At 45.2% G+C, this 16,495-nt stretch overlaps 1 protein-coding gene across 1 annotated transcript in view; it reads right to left on the minus strand.

The window, feature by feature from the left end:
- Positions 1-1,517: 1,517 nt before the first annotated feature.
- WDR55 (WD repeat domain 55) overlaps positions 1,518-16,495 on the minus strand; it is a 28,358-nt gene continuing 13,380 nt past the window's right edge. The window contains exons 6-9 of the mRNA XM_069763774.1: positions 10,505-10,684; positions 7,236-7,335; positions 4,757-4,926; positions 1,518-2,157 (exon numbers count right to left, since the gene is read on the minus strand). Of these exons, the coding sequence (XP_069619875.1) occupies positions 1,812-2,157; positions 4,757-4,926; positions 7,236-7,335; positions 10,505-10,684 (796 nt within the window). The 3' untranslated portion in view covers positions 1,518-1,811. The remainder of the gene's footprint in view (positions 2,158-4,756; positions 4,927-7,235; positions 7,336-10,504; positions 10,685-16,495) is intronic.

A 16,495-nucleotide genomic window follows, 5' to 3' on the forward strand; every position in this document is an offset into this window, starting at 1 on the left:
ACCTCTACAACATGGGCAAGACCAAAAAGTTTTACAAGGATGTCAGGGACAAGATCATAGACCTGCACAAAGCTGGAATGGGCTACAAAACCATAAGCAAGATGCTGGGTGAGAAGGAGACAACTGTTGGTGCAATAGTAAGAAAATGGAAGAAATACAAAATGACTGTCAATTGACATTGATCTGGGGCACCATGCAAAATCTCATCTCATGGAGTATCCTTGATCATGAGGAAGGTGAGAGATCAGCCTAAATCTACACGGGGGAACTTGTTAATGATCTCAAGGCAGCTGGGACCACAGTCACCAAGAAAACCATTAGTAACACATTACGCCATAAAGGTGTAAATCCTGCATTGCCCGCAAGGTCCCGATGCTCAAGAAGGCACATGTGCAGGCCCGTCTGAAGTTTGCCAATGAACAACTGGATGATTCTGTGAGTGATTGGGAGAAGGTGCTGTGGTCAGTTGAGACAAAAAAATTAGGTCTTTGGCATTAGCTCAACTCGCCGTGTTTGGAGGAAGAGAAATGCTGCCTATGACCCAAAGAACACCTTCCTCACTGTCAAGCATGGAGGTGGAAACGTTATGTTTTCGGGGTGTTTCTCTTCTAAGGGCACAGGACTACTTTGATGGAGCCATGTACCGTAAAATCCTGAGTGACAACCTCCTTCCATCCGCCAGGAAATTATAAATGCTTCGTGGCTGGGTCTTCCAGCAAGACAATGACCCAAAACATACAGCCAAGGCAACAAAGGAGGGGCTCAAAAAGAAGCACATTAATGACATGGAGTGGCCTAGCCAGTCTCCAGACCGTATTCCCATAGAAGACTTATGGATGGAGATGAAGCTCCGAGTTGCTAAGCGACAGACTCAAAATCTTAATGATTTAGAGATGATCTGAAAAGAGGAGTGGACCAAAATTCCTCCTGACATGTGCGCAAACCTCATCATCAACTACAAAAAAGGTCTGACTGCTGTGCTTGCCAACAAGGGTTTTGCCACCAAGTATTAAGTCTTGTTTGCCAGAGAGATCAAATACTTATTTCTCACTGCAAAATGCAAATAATTTTATATAATTTATACAATGTGATTTTCTGGATTTTATTTTTCATATTCTATCTCTCAATGGTAAAATTAACCTACCCTTAAAATTATAGACTGTTCATGTCTTTGTCAGTGGGCAAAAATGGTAATTACGGCACTCCTGTGGATGGTGCCCAAGTAGGATCCTATCCCATGTAAATCTTGGCACTCAGGTAAATGTTGTAATCAGATAATTTTAGTTTTGTGCAGGCAATCCAAAAACAAAGAAACGTTTCGGTCCTACAATGACCTTCATCAGTCTGCAGTTTGCAGTGTGCACAGGGTTACAGGCAGAAACGAACGCTCAGGATATGCAGCACATCCTGCAGCAGTGTGTGGCGCTCAGCGGGCAAACTTACAAAATCAGCAAGGGATCAAATACTTATTTCACCCATTGTACACACTTACAAAATAGGCATTGCTTGACAGAATATCAGAAAAACATGTTTATTAATTTAGCTGTTCATCTTGTGACACACATCTCAGAATTTTGTCACCATCATAGGCCTCCAAGAACGGTGCGGAAGTATGTGGTGAGATCACTACAAGATGCAGGGGGCATCGCTGGTGTGCCCTTTCACTGTGCTGGGTAGAGTGGACATGGAGGGTACCACCTCTACAATAGAAAATAAAATGGATATGTTGTTATTGTGCTGCACTCTAAACAACGGATGTCTCCAGCGCTCCCCATAAGTCCTCTGAACGTCTGTTCAGCGTTAATGTTCATTTAGTCACTGTCTGAGTCGTCGCTGTCACTCTCCTCTTCATCTTCTTCATCCTCCTCCTCTTTGTCCTCATTTTCTACTTTGTCTTCCTTCAGGTCGGCAAAGAAGTCATCAGCACCCCCGAACGCTTTCTTGCTCAAGGCTGGCAGCTGCCTGTTCTTCTTCCTCTTCCTGTACACATCCACAGTCATGGAGCTAATGTTGGACAAGTCCCAAAATTTCACTTTTTGGTCATGGGCACAGCTTGCTAAGAATCTGCCGTCTCTGGACTTTGCTAGTTGCTCTATGGGCTCTCCTGGATGCTGGCCCACTGTACCAAGAACTCGATTGGGCAAAATGTTAATGGCCCTAGATTAAAAAAAAAAAGATCTAATTATTTTATCATCATGCAAAAAAAACCCCTTATGTTCATTAATAATTTACATATAAAATACAAAACAATCTGACACATTTATAAGAGGCCACAAAAAAGCGCATTTACAGGACCAGCAACGTGAATGAGATTTTACTCAGTTCCATCCATAAGCAGTAAGTCCAGCTATGATAAAGATTTTACCTTTAGCCAATTAAATCCATGACAAATCCAAAGCAAAACCCAGAACAAATCTGCAATTAACTCATGCAGATTTTGCTGCAGATTCAATGATGATTTTTTCCACTCAATTAAAGGGAATGTGTCAGCCGGCTCGTGCTGCCCGTACCGTTCGCGGCATGAATCACAGCCTGGCTGCATGTTTGCACACAGGTACGGATTTCTCTCTGAAAGCTACAGTATTTCAGAGAAAATATAGTTAGATGATCCATAGCCAGAGATCACAATAGTCCAGTGACGCCCCCTGCTGGCTCCTGCCAGTGCTGCTGCAGGTGATTGACAGCTCTCTCTCTATGTACAGGTGGGGAGGAGACCTGTAAGCACCTGCAGCAGCACTGGGAAGAGCCGGCCAGGACTATCATGGAACTAGTCTCGTCTCCGGCTTTTGTTCTTGGCCCGATCTTTAATGGTTATTTTTTCAGAAATACTGAAGCGTTTCAGAGTAAAACATACCTATCTGAAATCACGCTGCCGGGCTCTGTTTCCCGCAGTTTGGGCAGCATGAATCAAAGGACAGGTTCCCTTTAAATCCAATCAACAAAATCAACCTTTCCCAGACAATCCATCTACTTTGTCTGTCATCTGTTTGTCTTCGGGACATAAGTATAGTTTGTTTTCCGCTCTACTGAATGAGACATCACCTCTATATAAAAACGACAGTGCTGGAGCATAAAACCCGCTTTACTGCACGCCTAGGATAGGATCACACAATTCTCCGTTCCCCTTGGCCCCTCAAAAAAATTACCTTGGATGGATCCAACTGGATGCCTATATTGCGGCTTATGATTTCTAAAAGCCTAAGTTTAAAGGGGATGGCTGACTGTAAAATATTTGATAATTTTTTGACATAGATTGATTACAAATAAACCAAGGCAAACCCCCTGTGGAGCCAGCTCAGGTGACGTAAGAAGTGTCCGCAGACAGGCGCAGTCAAGGGACTAGAAGAGCAGGTCGTGGGATGTTTCTAGCGCTGCTGCTGCCAGTCACCATATCTGGAGCAAGCGTAGACCTCAAGTGTGTCCTGAGGTGGATCAACGGGAGCGCTGAAGGCGAGTATGCCACAGTTTATTATTTTTAATCAACGCATGTCAAAAATCAAAATTATTTTATTATTTTAAATAGAACCCCCCACCCCCAAAAAATAAAAATAAACCCAAAACATATATACGGTCTTGAATAGATCTTACTTAAAGCATACGGTTGTAGAGAAATGCGTGTCAGCTATGACTTCTGGGCACGTCAGAGGTGTGCACTGGATGAATTTCATCATGAACAGTGACCGTAACAGCCCATATATTGTGTATGTCCCTATCATACAGGAGGTGAGACTGATTTGGTATTGTGTGTATGGTGTATCCACATATTCTGCTGTAAATGCCTGAGCGATGTGATCCCATCTGGAGACTGAGGCTCCATCTTGTGCCGCCGCAGGAGAGCTCTTTCCATTCACTTAAAGACAATCCAGAAGATAGGCAAGAACGCTACATTCAGTAGTCCCATAGACGTGAACTGAGAAAGCTGCACATCCCCAAGCTGGGCGTGGGTTTCATGTGGAAGCAGCGTCTACCAGGGCTGAGGAGTCAGTAAGATCCCATCTCCTGTGTTTCCACACTCACGTGCCCCAGTAAGTGGCCAATGAGAAATAAGAAGACATTTCCTGCAGTAAAATGGTAACATTATCATTAGGCTACTGATAAATTAGGGCCTTAGATTAACAGCCCATAAAATGTTATTAATTAAATATTACAAACATTTCTAAATTTTGTCTAAATTTGTATTAAAATTCTTCATAAATTAATCTATCAGCAGGTTTTTGCTGTGTAATCTGGGAGTAGAATGATGTAGGGTCTGAGAGCCTGATTCCACAGATGTGTCATTAATTGGGCTGCTTTTTGCAGTTTCAATAACTTCAGAGTTTTATCATCATGAGATTATCACTGCAGGACTAGATGGCTCGCGCATCTTAGTCATATATTCTGTGTAACCCCGCCCAACAGCAGTGATTAGCAGCGGTCAATATACAAGGTACATAGAAAGCTGCCAATCAGAAGTGTGGGCGGGGTTACAAAGGGCTCAGCATTCAGCGCACTGCTATATTGGCAGCAGTGCAAACAGGGATTGTATCAAAATGACAGCAAGCAGCCCAGTAAAAGAAATTGCTGGAATCGGGTTCTCGGTTGTGTAGTGTCCTGTAATGGTTCCCAAGTAGCCCCATGGCTAAGACTAACAAGTCACACACTGAAGTCCCTGTCACTGCGATGGCTGACCGCCTACCCGCTACTTGGAAATGCCAGATGTTGCCAAGAAATAACATGGCAGGAATCACAGGTAGGTAAGGAACGTGTGCCCACTGACCTGATGACGCCATCCATGGACCCTGTGCACACAATGTTATCAGTAATAGGGATCATACAGTCGATGGACTCTGCCTTCACCGCAAAGCGATCACTTGTGGCTCCAAACCCATTCCAGTTGAACAGATAGATGGTCCCCTCGCTTGATCCACATGCCACCTTTCTGCCTTTCTAACAAAAGAAAGGCATGTATTAGACTTAGAGATAACGGTATATATCAGTATGTTACCTCCGCAGGCACACTAGATGGCAGCACGTTGTATAATCATTCACACTCGTCCGTGTCAATGGAGGCTCAATCTAATACCCCTATATAGTGGGGTCCCAGCGGCTGGCACTATGGACCTGTAGTATCGGGGTCCTGGGTGTGAATCGCTTCCTGCATGGATAATATGTGATCCATCTGTATGTATGTTTCATCCAGGTACTCAGGGTTTCTTTTAAAACCTCCAAAAATGTTTGCCGAGCTGTATTACTTTCCTATGAAATGGTCTGCACCAGTCATGCTACAACCTAGTGTAAGGTTATGTGCACAGGTTCAGGATTTCTCGCAGAAAATTCCTGAGAAAAACCGGACTTTTTCTGCAAGAAATCTGCAAGAAAACCGCATGCGTTTTTGCTGCGATTTTGCAGCTTTTTTTCCGGACACTTCCCAATGCATTTTGTAGTGGGAAATCCGCAAAAAAAATTGCAAAATTAATGAACATGCTGCGGTTTTTACCGCGATGCGTTTTTTTCGTGGAAAAAAAACGCATCATGTGCACAAAACATGTGGAATTCATTCTAAATGATGGGATGCTTATTGTATGCGTTTTTTTTGCGGTTTTATAGCGTTTTTATCGGGGGAAAAACGCGAAAAAAACGCAAGGTGTGCACACAGCCTAAAAGTCTTGTAAGGCTACGTTCACATTTGCGTTGTGCGCCGCTGCGTCGGCGACGCAACGCACAACGCAAATAAAAACACACCAAAACGCACGGAAAAACGCTGCGTTTTGCGACGCATGCGTCGTTTTTTGCCAAAATTTGGACGCAAGAAAAATGCAACTTGTTGCGTTTTCTGCGCCCGACGCTTGCGGCAAAAAAAACGCATGCGTCGCACAACGCATGTCCATGCGTCCCCCATGTTAAATATAGGGGCGCATGACGCATGCGTCGCCGCTGCGTCGCCCGACGCAAACCGCTAATGTGAACGTAGCGTAACAAGCGCGCATTTCTGACTTTATTTGTAGGGAATTGCTTTTACATCGTACATCATGTAGTAAAAATAACCTGGCACCGTGACTGTCCAAGGTCAGTACAATTACGGCTATACTAAACTAGTCAATTTTTTCTTATTATGTTAGTCGTGGAAAAAAACATTGGGGGGATTATGTCGTCATTCTCCAGGACCAGCGATAGCTTCATTTTTCGGTCAATATAGCTGTGCGAGGGCTTGGTTATTTATGGAACAAAATCACGGTTTTATTGATAATATACTGGGATAGATTTGATCGCTTCTTTCTGCATTTTTTAGGTGGCATAGCCACAGATCTACAGCAAAATCAGAAAATATTACAAACAAAGAAACCACAAGATGACACAAACACAACAACAAGGTTCAAAAAACAAGATGCTCTCTCCCCCCGGCACTGCCATGGCTTCCGTCACTGGTCCCCTGCCGGTCTCTACTGGATAAATGACAATCAGCCGATCACCTGCTGCTGGGCACACATTGGAAGACCGGCAGGGAACCCGGAAAGGAAACCATTAAATGCTGCCCTCCAGAGTTTTCTTTCCAGCGCTGTAGTGGCGCTTTAAATATAAGTCCACAACCCCCTGTGATATACTCAACTCCTGGCGCCTTCACTGTTTTTAGGGGACACGCTGGTCCCACGGCGCCATCTTGTGAGCGCATCTTTTGACTGACGGGAGTCAGACGTTACGTCACAAGGTCTCAATGCAAGTCTGTGAGAATCAGAACGAGGCCAGAACCAGGCTCATAGACTTGTACAGAGAAGTGACCTCCACGCACCATCATGAAACACTGCAACTGCCGGGAGGTTATCGATGGATCAATGATGGAAAACGATGAAGGCGGCGGCAGGTGAGTATGAGACGGGGCGGGGAATTACAATAAAGCACCATTCCAGTGGTGCAATAAAGAAAGAATGCACAAAGGCAAGAGAGTCGATATATATATAACTATGTAAATATTTATTTCATCTATTTATTTCTTTAAAGCCCTTGTCTTGCAAAGGGCTTTTTGTGGCTTTACAACTACTGACTCTTGTGGAGTTTGGGAACATTTTTGGCAGCAATTCCATTCTTTGTAAATGTAGCCTGATCAAATTAAAAAAGATAGATAGATTTATTTGTACAGTAGAGTCCTTGCTTACCTGCAGGAATAGGGAGGTTGTCCGAGATTTGCCCTATCAGCAGCAAATGTAATAATAATAATAAAAAAATCATAAGGCATCAGAAAAAAACAAGGCAGAACAAACCTTCATTACAGCTATAGATGTCAAATCTCCATTCTGATATTCAGAAAGCAATTCAAATCTGCGCCTCTTAATGTTGAAGACTCCCATTGTTCCATCTCCACTAGGGGAAAAAAAAGAATAAGATTACAGAGATTTTCTACAAAAATGAAATTACATTCCTGGGTATTTTATATGTTCCCCAATAGAACAAGATGAGACTAGATACAAAAATAATAAGACAAGTGAGTCTTTTAAACAAAATCTCAAGAAAAGCCTTAAAATCACCCCAAAAAACTGGCATGTATTGTTGTTGAGTGGTTGCGTAATTAACAAACGACCTTATAATATCGGACCCCATTACAATGAACATAGTAGTATACAGTCAGTAATCGCCTGTAAGAAGCATATATCACAGTGCACACAGTAGTATACAGCCAGTAACTGGTTGTAGGGAGCATCTGTCACAAAGCACATAGTAGTATACAGTCAGTACCTGGCTTGAAGGAGCATCTATCACGGTGCACATAGTAGTGTACAGTCAGTACTTGCCTATAAGGAGCATCTATTAAAGTGCACATAGTAGTATAGAGTCAGCACATAGTAATATACAGTCACTAACTGGCTGTAAGGAGCATCTATCACAATGCACATAGTAATATACAGTCATTAACTGGCTGTAAGGAGCATCTATCACAGTGCACATAGTAGTATACAGTCAGTAACTGGTTGTAAGGAGCATCTATCACAGTGCACATAGTAGTATACGAGGGGCGATCCAAAAGTAATGATAATCGGTTATTTCTATTGCACACAGAAATTAAAATAAAATGTTTTCTTCTCTCTTAGGTACCCACTAGTCCAGGAAAAAAAAAAATCACTTAAATAGACCACGATTCCCGGGAGCTACATTCATTTGAATATGAACTGCCGAGGAGTGAACATCAAAATGGAAAAAAACGAGCTCAGAGCTGTCATGAAATACCTCTGCTTGAAAAAAATGACTACCAAAGACATACACAGCGACTTGGTGGAAACATTGGGGGACTCTTCTCCTCCATATTCCACAGTTGCATGCTGGGCCAAGAAATTTAAGCTGGGAAGAACATCGAGGGAAGATGAACATCGTGAAGGACGCCCATCCACGTCCCTCAATGAAGAAAACTTGAAAAAAGTTGAAGAAGTTGTATTGGCAGATCGAAGAGTGACTATCAGGCATGTAGCTGAGGTCCCAGGGATCTCATATGGCAGTATTCAAAGAATCCTTGCAAAAGAATTGCATATGAGAAAGGTCTCCGCGCGTTGGGTGCCAAAAATGTTAACCGACGAGCAAAAGAAGAAACGAGTTGACATTTCAATAGCAAATCTCAAAAAGTTCCAAGCAGACAAGGAAAATTTTTTGTCACGTTTTTTGACCATGAACGAGACCTGGATCCACCACTTTGATCCCGAAACTAAACAACAATCGATGACATGGAAACGAGCCGACGAACCGACGCCGAAGAAATTCAAAGTGTGAAGCTCAGCAGGGAAGGTTATGGCGTCCGTTTTTTGGGACACTGAAGGAATTATTATGGTGGACTATTTGGAGAAGGGAGCCACTATTACGGGCTCCTACTACGCAGAACAAATAAGAAGATTGTGGGAGGCTATCAAGGAGAAAAGGCGCGGCAAACTGCGGGCTGGAGTGTTGTTTCACCAAGATAACGCGCCGGCTCACAAAGCTGCAGTTGCCATGGCTACCATTCAAGAAGCGGGCTTTGAACTGGTGGAATACCCCCCCTATTGGCCAGATCTAGCCCCCAGTGACTTCTTTCTCTTTCCTCGGCTCAAGGAACACCTCCGGGGCAAGAAATTTGACGACAATAGCGACGTGATAACAGCTGTTGGGAATTTTTTTGAGGGTCAAGATCAAGAATTTTTTTTCGAAGGGAATTCTATGTTTAGAAAAGAGATGGACTAAATGTATAGACTTGTTAGGAGACTATGTAGAAAAATAAAAATTTTGTTTGACTATATTCATTGTGTTTAGTATTGATTATCATTACTTTTGGATCGCCCCTCGTATAGTCAGTACCTGGCTGTAAGGAGCATCTATCAGTGCACATAGTAGTATACAGTCAGTACCTGGCTGTAAGGAGCATCTATCACAGTGCACATAGTAGTATACAGCCAGTAACTGGTTGTAGGGAGCATCTGTCACAAAGCACATAGTAGTATACAGTCAGTACCTGGTTTGAAGGAGCATCAATCACAGTGCACATAGTAGTAGTATACAATCAGTATCTGGCTTGAAGGAGCATCTATCACGGTGCACATAGTAGTGTACAGTCAGTACTTGCCTATAAGGAGCATCTATTAAAGTGCACATAGTAGTATAGAGTCAGCACATAGTAATATGCAGTCACTAACTGGCTGTAAGGAGCATCTATCACAGTGCACATAATAGTATACAGTCAGTACCTGGCTGTAAGGAGCATCTATCACCGTGCACATAGTAGTATACAGTCAGTACCTGGCTGTAAGGAGCATCTATCACAGTGCACATAGTAGTATACAGTCAGTACCTGGCTGTAAGGAGCATCTATCACAGTGCACATAGTAATATACAGTCACTAACTGGCTGTAAGGAGCATCTATCACAGTGCACATAGTAATATACAGTCATTAACTGGCTGTAAGGAGCATCTATCACAGCGCACATAGTATTATACCGTCAGTACCTGTCTGTAAGGAGCATCTATCAGAGTGCACATAGTAGTATACATTAAGTACTTGGTTGTAAGAAGCATCTATCACAGTGCACATAGTAGTATACAGTCAGTACCTGGCTGTAAGGAGCATCTATCACAGTGCACACAGTAGTATACAGTCAGTACCTGTCTAAGGAGCATCTATCAGAGTGCACATAGTAGTATACAGTAAGTACCTGGATGTAAGAAGCATCTATCACAGTGCACATAGTAGTATACAGTCAGTACCTGGTTGTAAGGAGCATCTATCACAGTACACACAGTAGTATACAGCCAGTAACTGGTTGTAGGGAGCATCTGTCACAAAGCACATAGTAGTATACAGTCAGTACCTGGCTGTAAGGAGCATCTATCACAGTGCACATAGTAGTATACAGTCAGTACGTGGCTGTAAGGAGCATCTATCACAGAGCATATAGTAGTATACCGTCAGTACCTGTCTGTAAGGAGCATCTATCAGAGTGCACATAGTAGTATACAGTAAGTACCTGGATGTAAGAAGCATCTATCAGAGTGCACATAGTAGTATACAGTCAGTACCTGGTTGTAAGGAGCATCTTTTTGTTCTGGTCAATGACCATGTCACTTATGTATTCCTCATGGTTCTTCATCTCCATGAAGGATGTCCCTCTTCGGAGGTCCCACACTTTCAACATCCCACTGTCATCCCCAGTGGCAAAGAGGTTCTCGTCTATCAAGAGCAGTCTGTTCAGTGCAGAGCTTAAAAAAAAAAAAAAAAAAAAAAAAGTAAAAAGATTACTAGAAAAATTAGTTTTGTGATTGTTGAAGAACAAGGACCAGGCATTAAAGGGAACCTGTCACCCCCAAAATCGAAGGTGAACTAAGCCCACCAGCATCAGGGGCTTATCTACAGCAATCTAGAATGCTGTAGATAAGCCCCCGATGTAACCTGAAAGAGGAGAAAAAGAGGTTAGATTATACTCACCCAGGGGCGGTCCCGCTGCGGTCCGGTCCGATGGGCGTCGCAGTTTGTGTTGAGGGCAGAGCAAAGTACTGCAGTGCGCAGGCGCCGGGAAAGGTCAGAGAGGCCCGGCGCCTGCGCACTGCAGTACTTTGCTCGGCTCTCAACAGTCCAGACAAAGTACGCCTGCACTGGAGCCGCAGCCTGAAGACAAGAAGAGGTCATCGTAAGAAGATGGGAGGCCCCGGACCGCAACACCCACCGCAGCGGGACCGCCCCTGGGTGAGTATAATCTAACCTCTTTTTCTCATCTTTCAGGATACATCGGGGGCTTATCTACAGCATTACAGAACGTCATAGTGCACTCTGACCTATGTTACTCAATGAGGAAAAAAACCTCAGCATGCTTCTAGAGGATGTGAGAATGGGATAGCACTCGTCAATGCAAGTCAGTGAGTGCAAGAAAAAAGGCAGACGGTCCATCCATGTATATAAAAGACAGCGCTCTATGTACAATTTCTGGCTGCTCCATGCACCGAACAGGGGGCCCCCCATAGACCAGCACACTGCTCTCCTGAAATACTCTGTGCTGCTGTCACCCTGCTCCCTCCACCATACATCTGCCAGAATCCTTGCTGCCAGCCATCCTCGGCGACTGTCTACTTGTCAGTATAACATTGCAGTCACCAACAAAATGGCTTCTCACTGTGTTCACAGCCATGTCAGCAGACTCTGCCCATAATTACTGCAGTGCAGTAATGTGAGCTAGTTGTGCACTAGGTTTTTGTCAAATTTCAGTAGCTGCTCCCCCTTTACTAAATTATAAAGAAATTATAATATTTTTTAAGAAAATTTAAACATTAATTCTTTACATTTTTTCAATCGCTGGAAAACATTTTTTTTTATGGCACCTTCCCTTTAAATATCTTCAAGACATCTATCCTATCTATTCTATCAATATATCCATCAGTCTATCTATCTATCTATCTATGTATAGGTGCAGCACTAGCAAGGCAAACTATATAAGCGAGTGTAAAGCTTACCAGGCAAAACCAAACCTCAATATATCCAAAAAAAGATGAAGGCAGCACTCCAAAAGTCCAGAATATAGTGGTTTACTGACCCATCATGTCACGGCAACGTTTCGCTCCACACTTGGAAAGGTCCGAGAATATGGAGGGGGAGCAGCGGGCCACAGGAGGCAAGAGCCGGCTGCTGCGGCTAAAGCCTGTGCGCTGGCAGTGAATATTCATTTCTCTGTAATAGCGCACACAGTGTCAGCCGCAAGCTTCCTGCAGCGGCCAGGCAATTACGTGTGCCCACTACTTAAGAAAAAAGAATATTCACTTCTCTCCACTCCCATAGGCGTGGAGGGCAGTGAATATTCATTCCCTTAAGTAGCGGCACACGTGACCGCCAGGCCGCTGCACCGGAACAAGATTCTGCGAGGGAGCGCAGGGACAGTAAGTAAGATAGTTTACTTTTTAATGTTTTTATGATGGAGGCCATGCAAACCAAGATAGGGATGAGGAGGCCGTGCAGACCAGGATGGGGATGAGGAGGCCATGCATACCAGGATAGGGATGAGGGGGCCGTGCAGACCAGGATGGGGATGAGAAGGCCGTGCAGATCAGGATGGGGATGAGGAGGCCGTGCAGATCAGGATGGGGATGAGGAGGCCGTGCAGACCAGGGTGGGGAAGAGTGGGCCGTGCAGACCAGGATGGGGAAGAGGAGGCCGTGCATACCAGGATGAGGATGAGGGGACAATGCATATCCGGCTTATACTCGAGTCAATAAGTTTTCCCAGTTTTTTGTGGTAAAATTAGGTGCCTCGGCTTATACTTGGGTCGGCTTATCTACACAGGAGAACATTTTGTGACATTTCGGCTCCACTTGGAACTACAAGCCTGAGAAAGGCTCACACTTAGAGCCGAAACATCATCACTATGAGTTATTAAATCACACTTTTTTTGCCTTTACAAGCTGGTGTGCTGCCTCCATTTATTCTACAATCTATCAATCTATATCTTTGCACATCTTTAATACCTTAGTGACAGAGCCAATTATGTACTTAATGACCAAGCCAATTTTTACAATTCTGACCACTGTCACTTTATGAGGTTATACCTCTGGAATGCTTCAAAGGATCCCACTGATATTGTACTTCATGATAGTGGTAAAATATCTTCGACATGACTTGCGTTTGTTTATGAAAAAAACGGAAATTTGGCAAAAATTTAGAAAATTTTGCAATTTTTCAACTTTTAATTTTTGTGCCCTTAAATCAGAGAGTCATATCGCACAAAATAGTTAATAAATAACATTTCCCACATGTCTACTTTACATCAGCACAAATTTGGAAATGCAATTTTTTTTTTGTTAGGATGTTATAAGGGTTAAAAGTTGACCAGTGATCTCTCATTTTTACAACAAAATTTACAAAACCTTTTTTTTTTAGGGACCACCTCACATTTGAATTGAGCTTGGGGGGTCAATATAACAGAAAATACCCCAAAACTAACACCATTCTAAAAAGGAGATTTTTGAGTACTCACCGTAAAATCTCTTTCTCTTAGCCTCTAATTGGGGGACACAGGACCATGGGTGTTATGCTGCTGTCCACTAGGAGGCGACACTATGCATAATCTGAAAAAGATTAACTGTGGCTCCTCCTCTGCAGTATACACCCCTGGACGGCGTCAGCCTTCTCCAGTTTTATGCAAAAGCAGTAGGAGGAATGTAACATGAATAACATAGGCATGCCTAGAAGAAGGCCACTATGTAAGAAGAACAATATGAGAACTCAACAGGGTGGGAGCTGTGTCCCCCAATTAGAGGCCAAGAGAAAGATTTTACGGTGAGTACACAAAAATCTCCTTTACTCTGTCACCTCATTGGGGGACACAGGACCATGGGACGTCCCAAAGCAGTCCCTGGGTGGGAAGCAATGGACGAATATTGTGCAGACAGGCCGCTACACTTGGGGCACCGCCGCCTGCAGAACACATCTACCCAGGCTTGCGTCCGCTGAGGACTGGGTATGAACCCTGTAGTGTTTAGTAAACGTGTATAGGCTAGTCCAAGTGGCCGCCTTACACACTTGTTGTGCCGAAGCCTGGTGCCGAATGGCCCAGGAGGCCCCTACCGCCCGTGTAGAGTGTGCCGTAATACCGGCTGGAAGAGGAGAATTCTTAAGGCGGTAGGCGTCTTGTATGGTGGATCTGATCCACCTGCAAGGGTAGCTTTGGAAGCTGGCAGACCCTTGCGGCCGCCTTCCGGAAGAAGGAAGAGAATCAGACCTCTGGAAGAACGTGGTCCTAGACACATATATACGCAATTGCCTGACAAGGTCAAGCGTATGCAGAGCCTTCTCCACTCTATGAACCGAGACCGAACAAAAGGGTGGCATTAAATTTTCTTCATTAAGGTGGAAGTGGGACACAACCTTCGGAAGGATGGGACCGTACAGAAAAAACTACCTTGTCCTGGTGAAAACCCAGGAAGGGCCGTCTGCAGGAGAGTGCTGTCAGTTCAGACACCCTGCGTAGCGAGGTGATTGCCACCAGGAAAAAAAACACCTTCTGGAATAGAAGGCAGAGCGGGACCTCCTTAAGGGGTTTGAAGGGCGATTCCTGCAATGCTGTCAGGACCAGGTTGAGGTCCCACGTTTCTAGTGGTCGTCTGTAGGGGGGAACCAATCAGGAAACCCCCTGAAGAAAAACTCCTTACTTGCGGCTTGGTAGCAATGCGCCTTTGAAAAAAGCACTGAGAGGGCTGACACCTGGCTCTTAAGCGAGCCCAGGGACAGCCTGGCCTCCAGACCCGATTGGAGAAAACCAAGTGCTTTGGGTAAGGAATAAGGGAGTGGAGTCTGGCCACGAGATTCGCACCAGGCAAAGAAAGCTTTCCAGGTACGGTAATAGATGTTGGCAGAGGCTGGCGTCCATGCCCTGATCATGGTTCCAATGACGTCCGTCGAGAGCCCTGACTGGGTTAGAACCTAGGTTTCAAGGGCCACGCCTTCAAAGTGAGAGCCCCTGAGTTCTGGTGGTAGAACGGGCCTTGTGATCCAAAATCCGGGCGGTTGGGGAGGCGCCAGGTGGCGTCTGCTGTAAGTTGTACGATGTCAGCGTACCATGTACGTCTGGGCCAGACCGGTGCGATTAACATGGTTGGAACTCCATCTTGCTTGATTTTCCTCACCACTCTGGATATCAGGGGGAGATGTGGAAAAAAGTACAGAAGCTGGAACTGGGTCCACTCCTGAACCAGAGCATCTGCTCCGAGCGACCACGGATCGTGTGTTCTAGCCATGAAGTTGGAGACCTTGGCATTGAAGTGGGATGCTATTAGGTCCACATCTGGGGTCCCCTAGCGATGTCAGATCTGGTGAAAAATTTCGGGATGGCGAGACCACTGTCCCAAATCTATTCTTTGTCGTCTGAGGAAGACTGCTTCCCAGTTGTCCACATCCGGAATGTGGACCGCCGAGAGAACCGAGCCTGTGTCCTCTACCTAGTGGAGGATGTGCGACACTTCTCGCATTGCCTGGGTACTGCGGGTCCCCCTTTGGCGATTCACCTATGCCACAGTTGTGGCATTGTGCGATTGTATTCTGATGTGAGAGGCTGCCAGTAAGAGATGGAAGGCCCTCAATGCCAGGATGGCACAAATTTTGTTGATGGGCATGGTCGCTTCCACTGGGGACCACTTGCCCTGTGTTGTAGGTGCACTGCACCCCAACCCGTCAGGCTTGCGTCGGTGGTCAGAACCTTCAATTGACCTGTGAGAAAGGATTTTTCCTTTGCTAGCAAGGTTGGCTTGAGCAGCCAGTGCAGTTGACAGCTGGAATTCCCTGTCGAGAGGAAACAGGATTCCTGTCCCAGGACTTGAGAATGGCTAGTTGGAGAGGCTTGAGGTGAAACTGGGCCAAATGGGACCGCTTTATTGCTGCCCCCATCCTGCCAGGGACTCTCATAGCAAACCGGAGAGATCAGAGGGGTTTGCGAAGGAGGATGCGAACTTATAGGCGGAGAGCCAGAGCCTTGTCCCTGGGAAAGGACACTAGACCCCTGGAGGTGTTGTCTAGCATTCCCAGGAAGGTCAGAGACTGACTCAGGGTTGGTGATGACCTTTGCAGGTTGACTAACCAGCCCATGCGACTTAGAGTGTCGTTTGTGATTGAGACACTGAGTTCGCAGTCATTGAAGGCAGGAGCCTTGATGAGTAGATCGTCCGGGTATGGAACGAGTACTATGCCTCTGGAGTGCAGGACGTCCATGGTGGCTGCCTCGTCTGGGTATGGAACGACTACTATGCCTCTGGAGTGTAGGATGTCCATGGTGGCTGCCTCTGGAGTGCAGGACGTCCATGGTGGCTGCCATGACCTTGGTAAACACTCTGGGAGCCGTGGCGAGTCCGAACGGGAAAGCCACGAACTGGTAGTGGTCCTGGTCGATTGCGAACCTGAGAAACCTCTGATGGGCCGGTGCAATCGGTATATGCAGGTATGCGTCTTGTATGTCCATGGAGGCGAGATATTCTCCCTTCTCCATGGACGCAATGATGGACCGAAGAGACTCCGTGCGAAAGTGACAGACCCGTACA

This window comes from Ranitomeya imitator, chromosome 4 (genome assembly GCF_032444005.1).
Source record: "Ranitomeya imitator isolate aRanImi1 chromosome 4, aRanImi1.pri, whole genome shotgun sequence".
In the NCBI taxonomy this organism is placed as follows: Eukaryota; Metazoa; Chordata; class Amphibia; order Anura; family Dendrobatidae; genus Ranitomeya; species Ranitomeya imitator.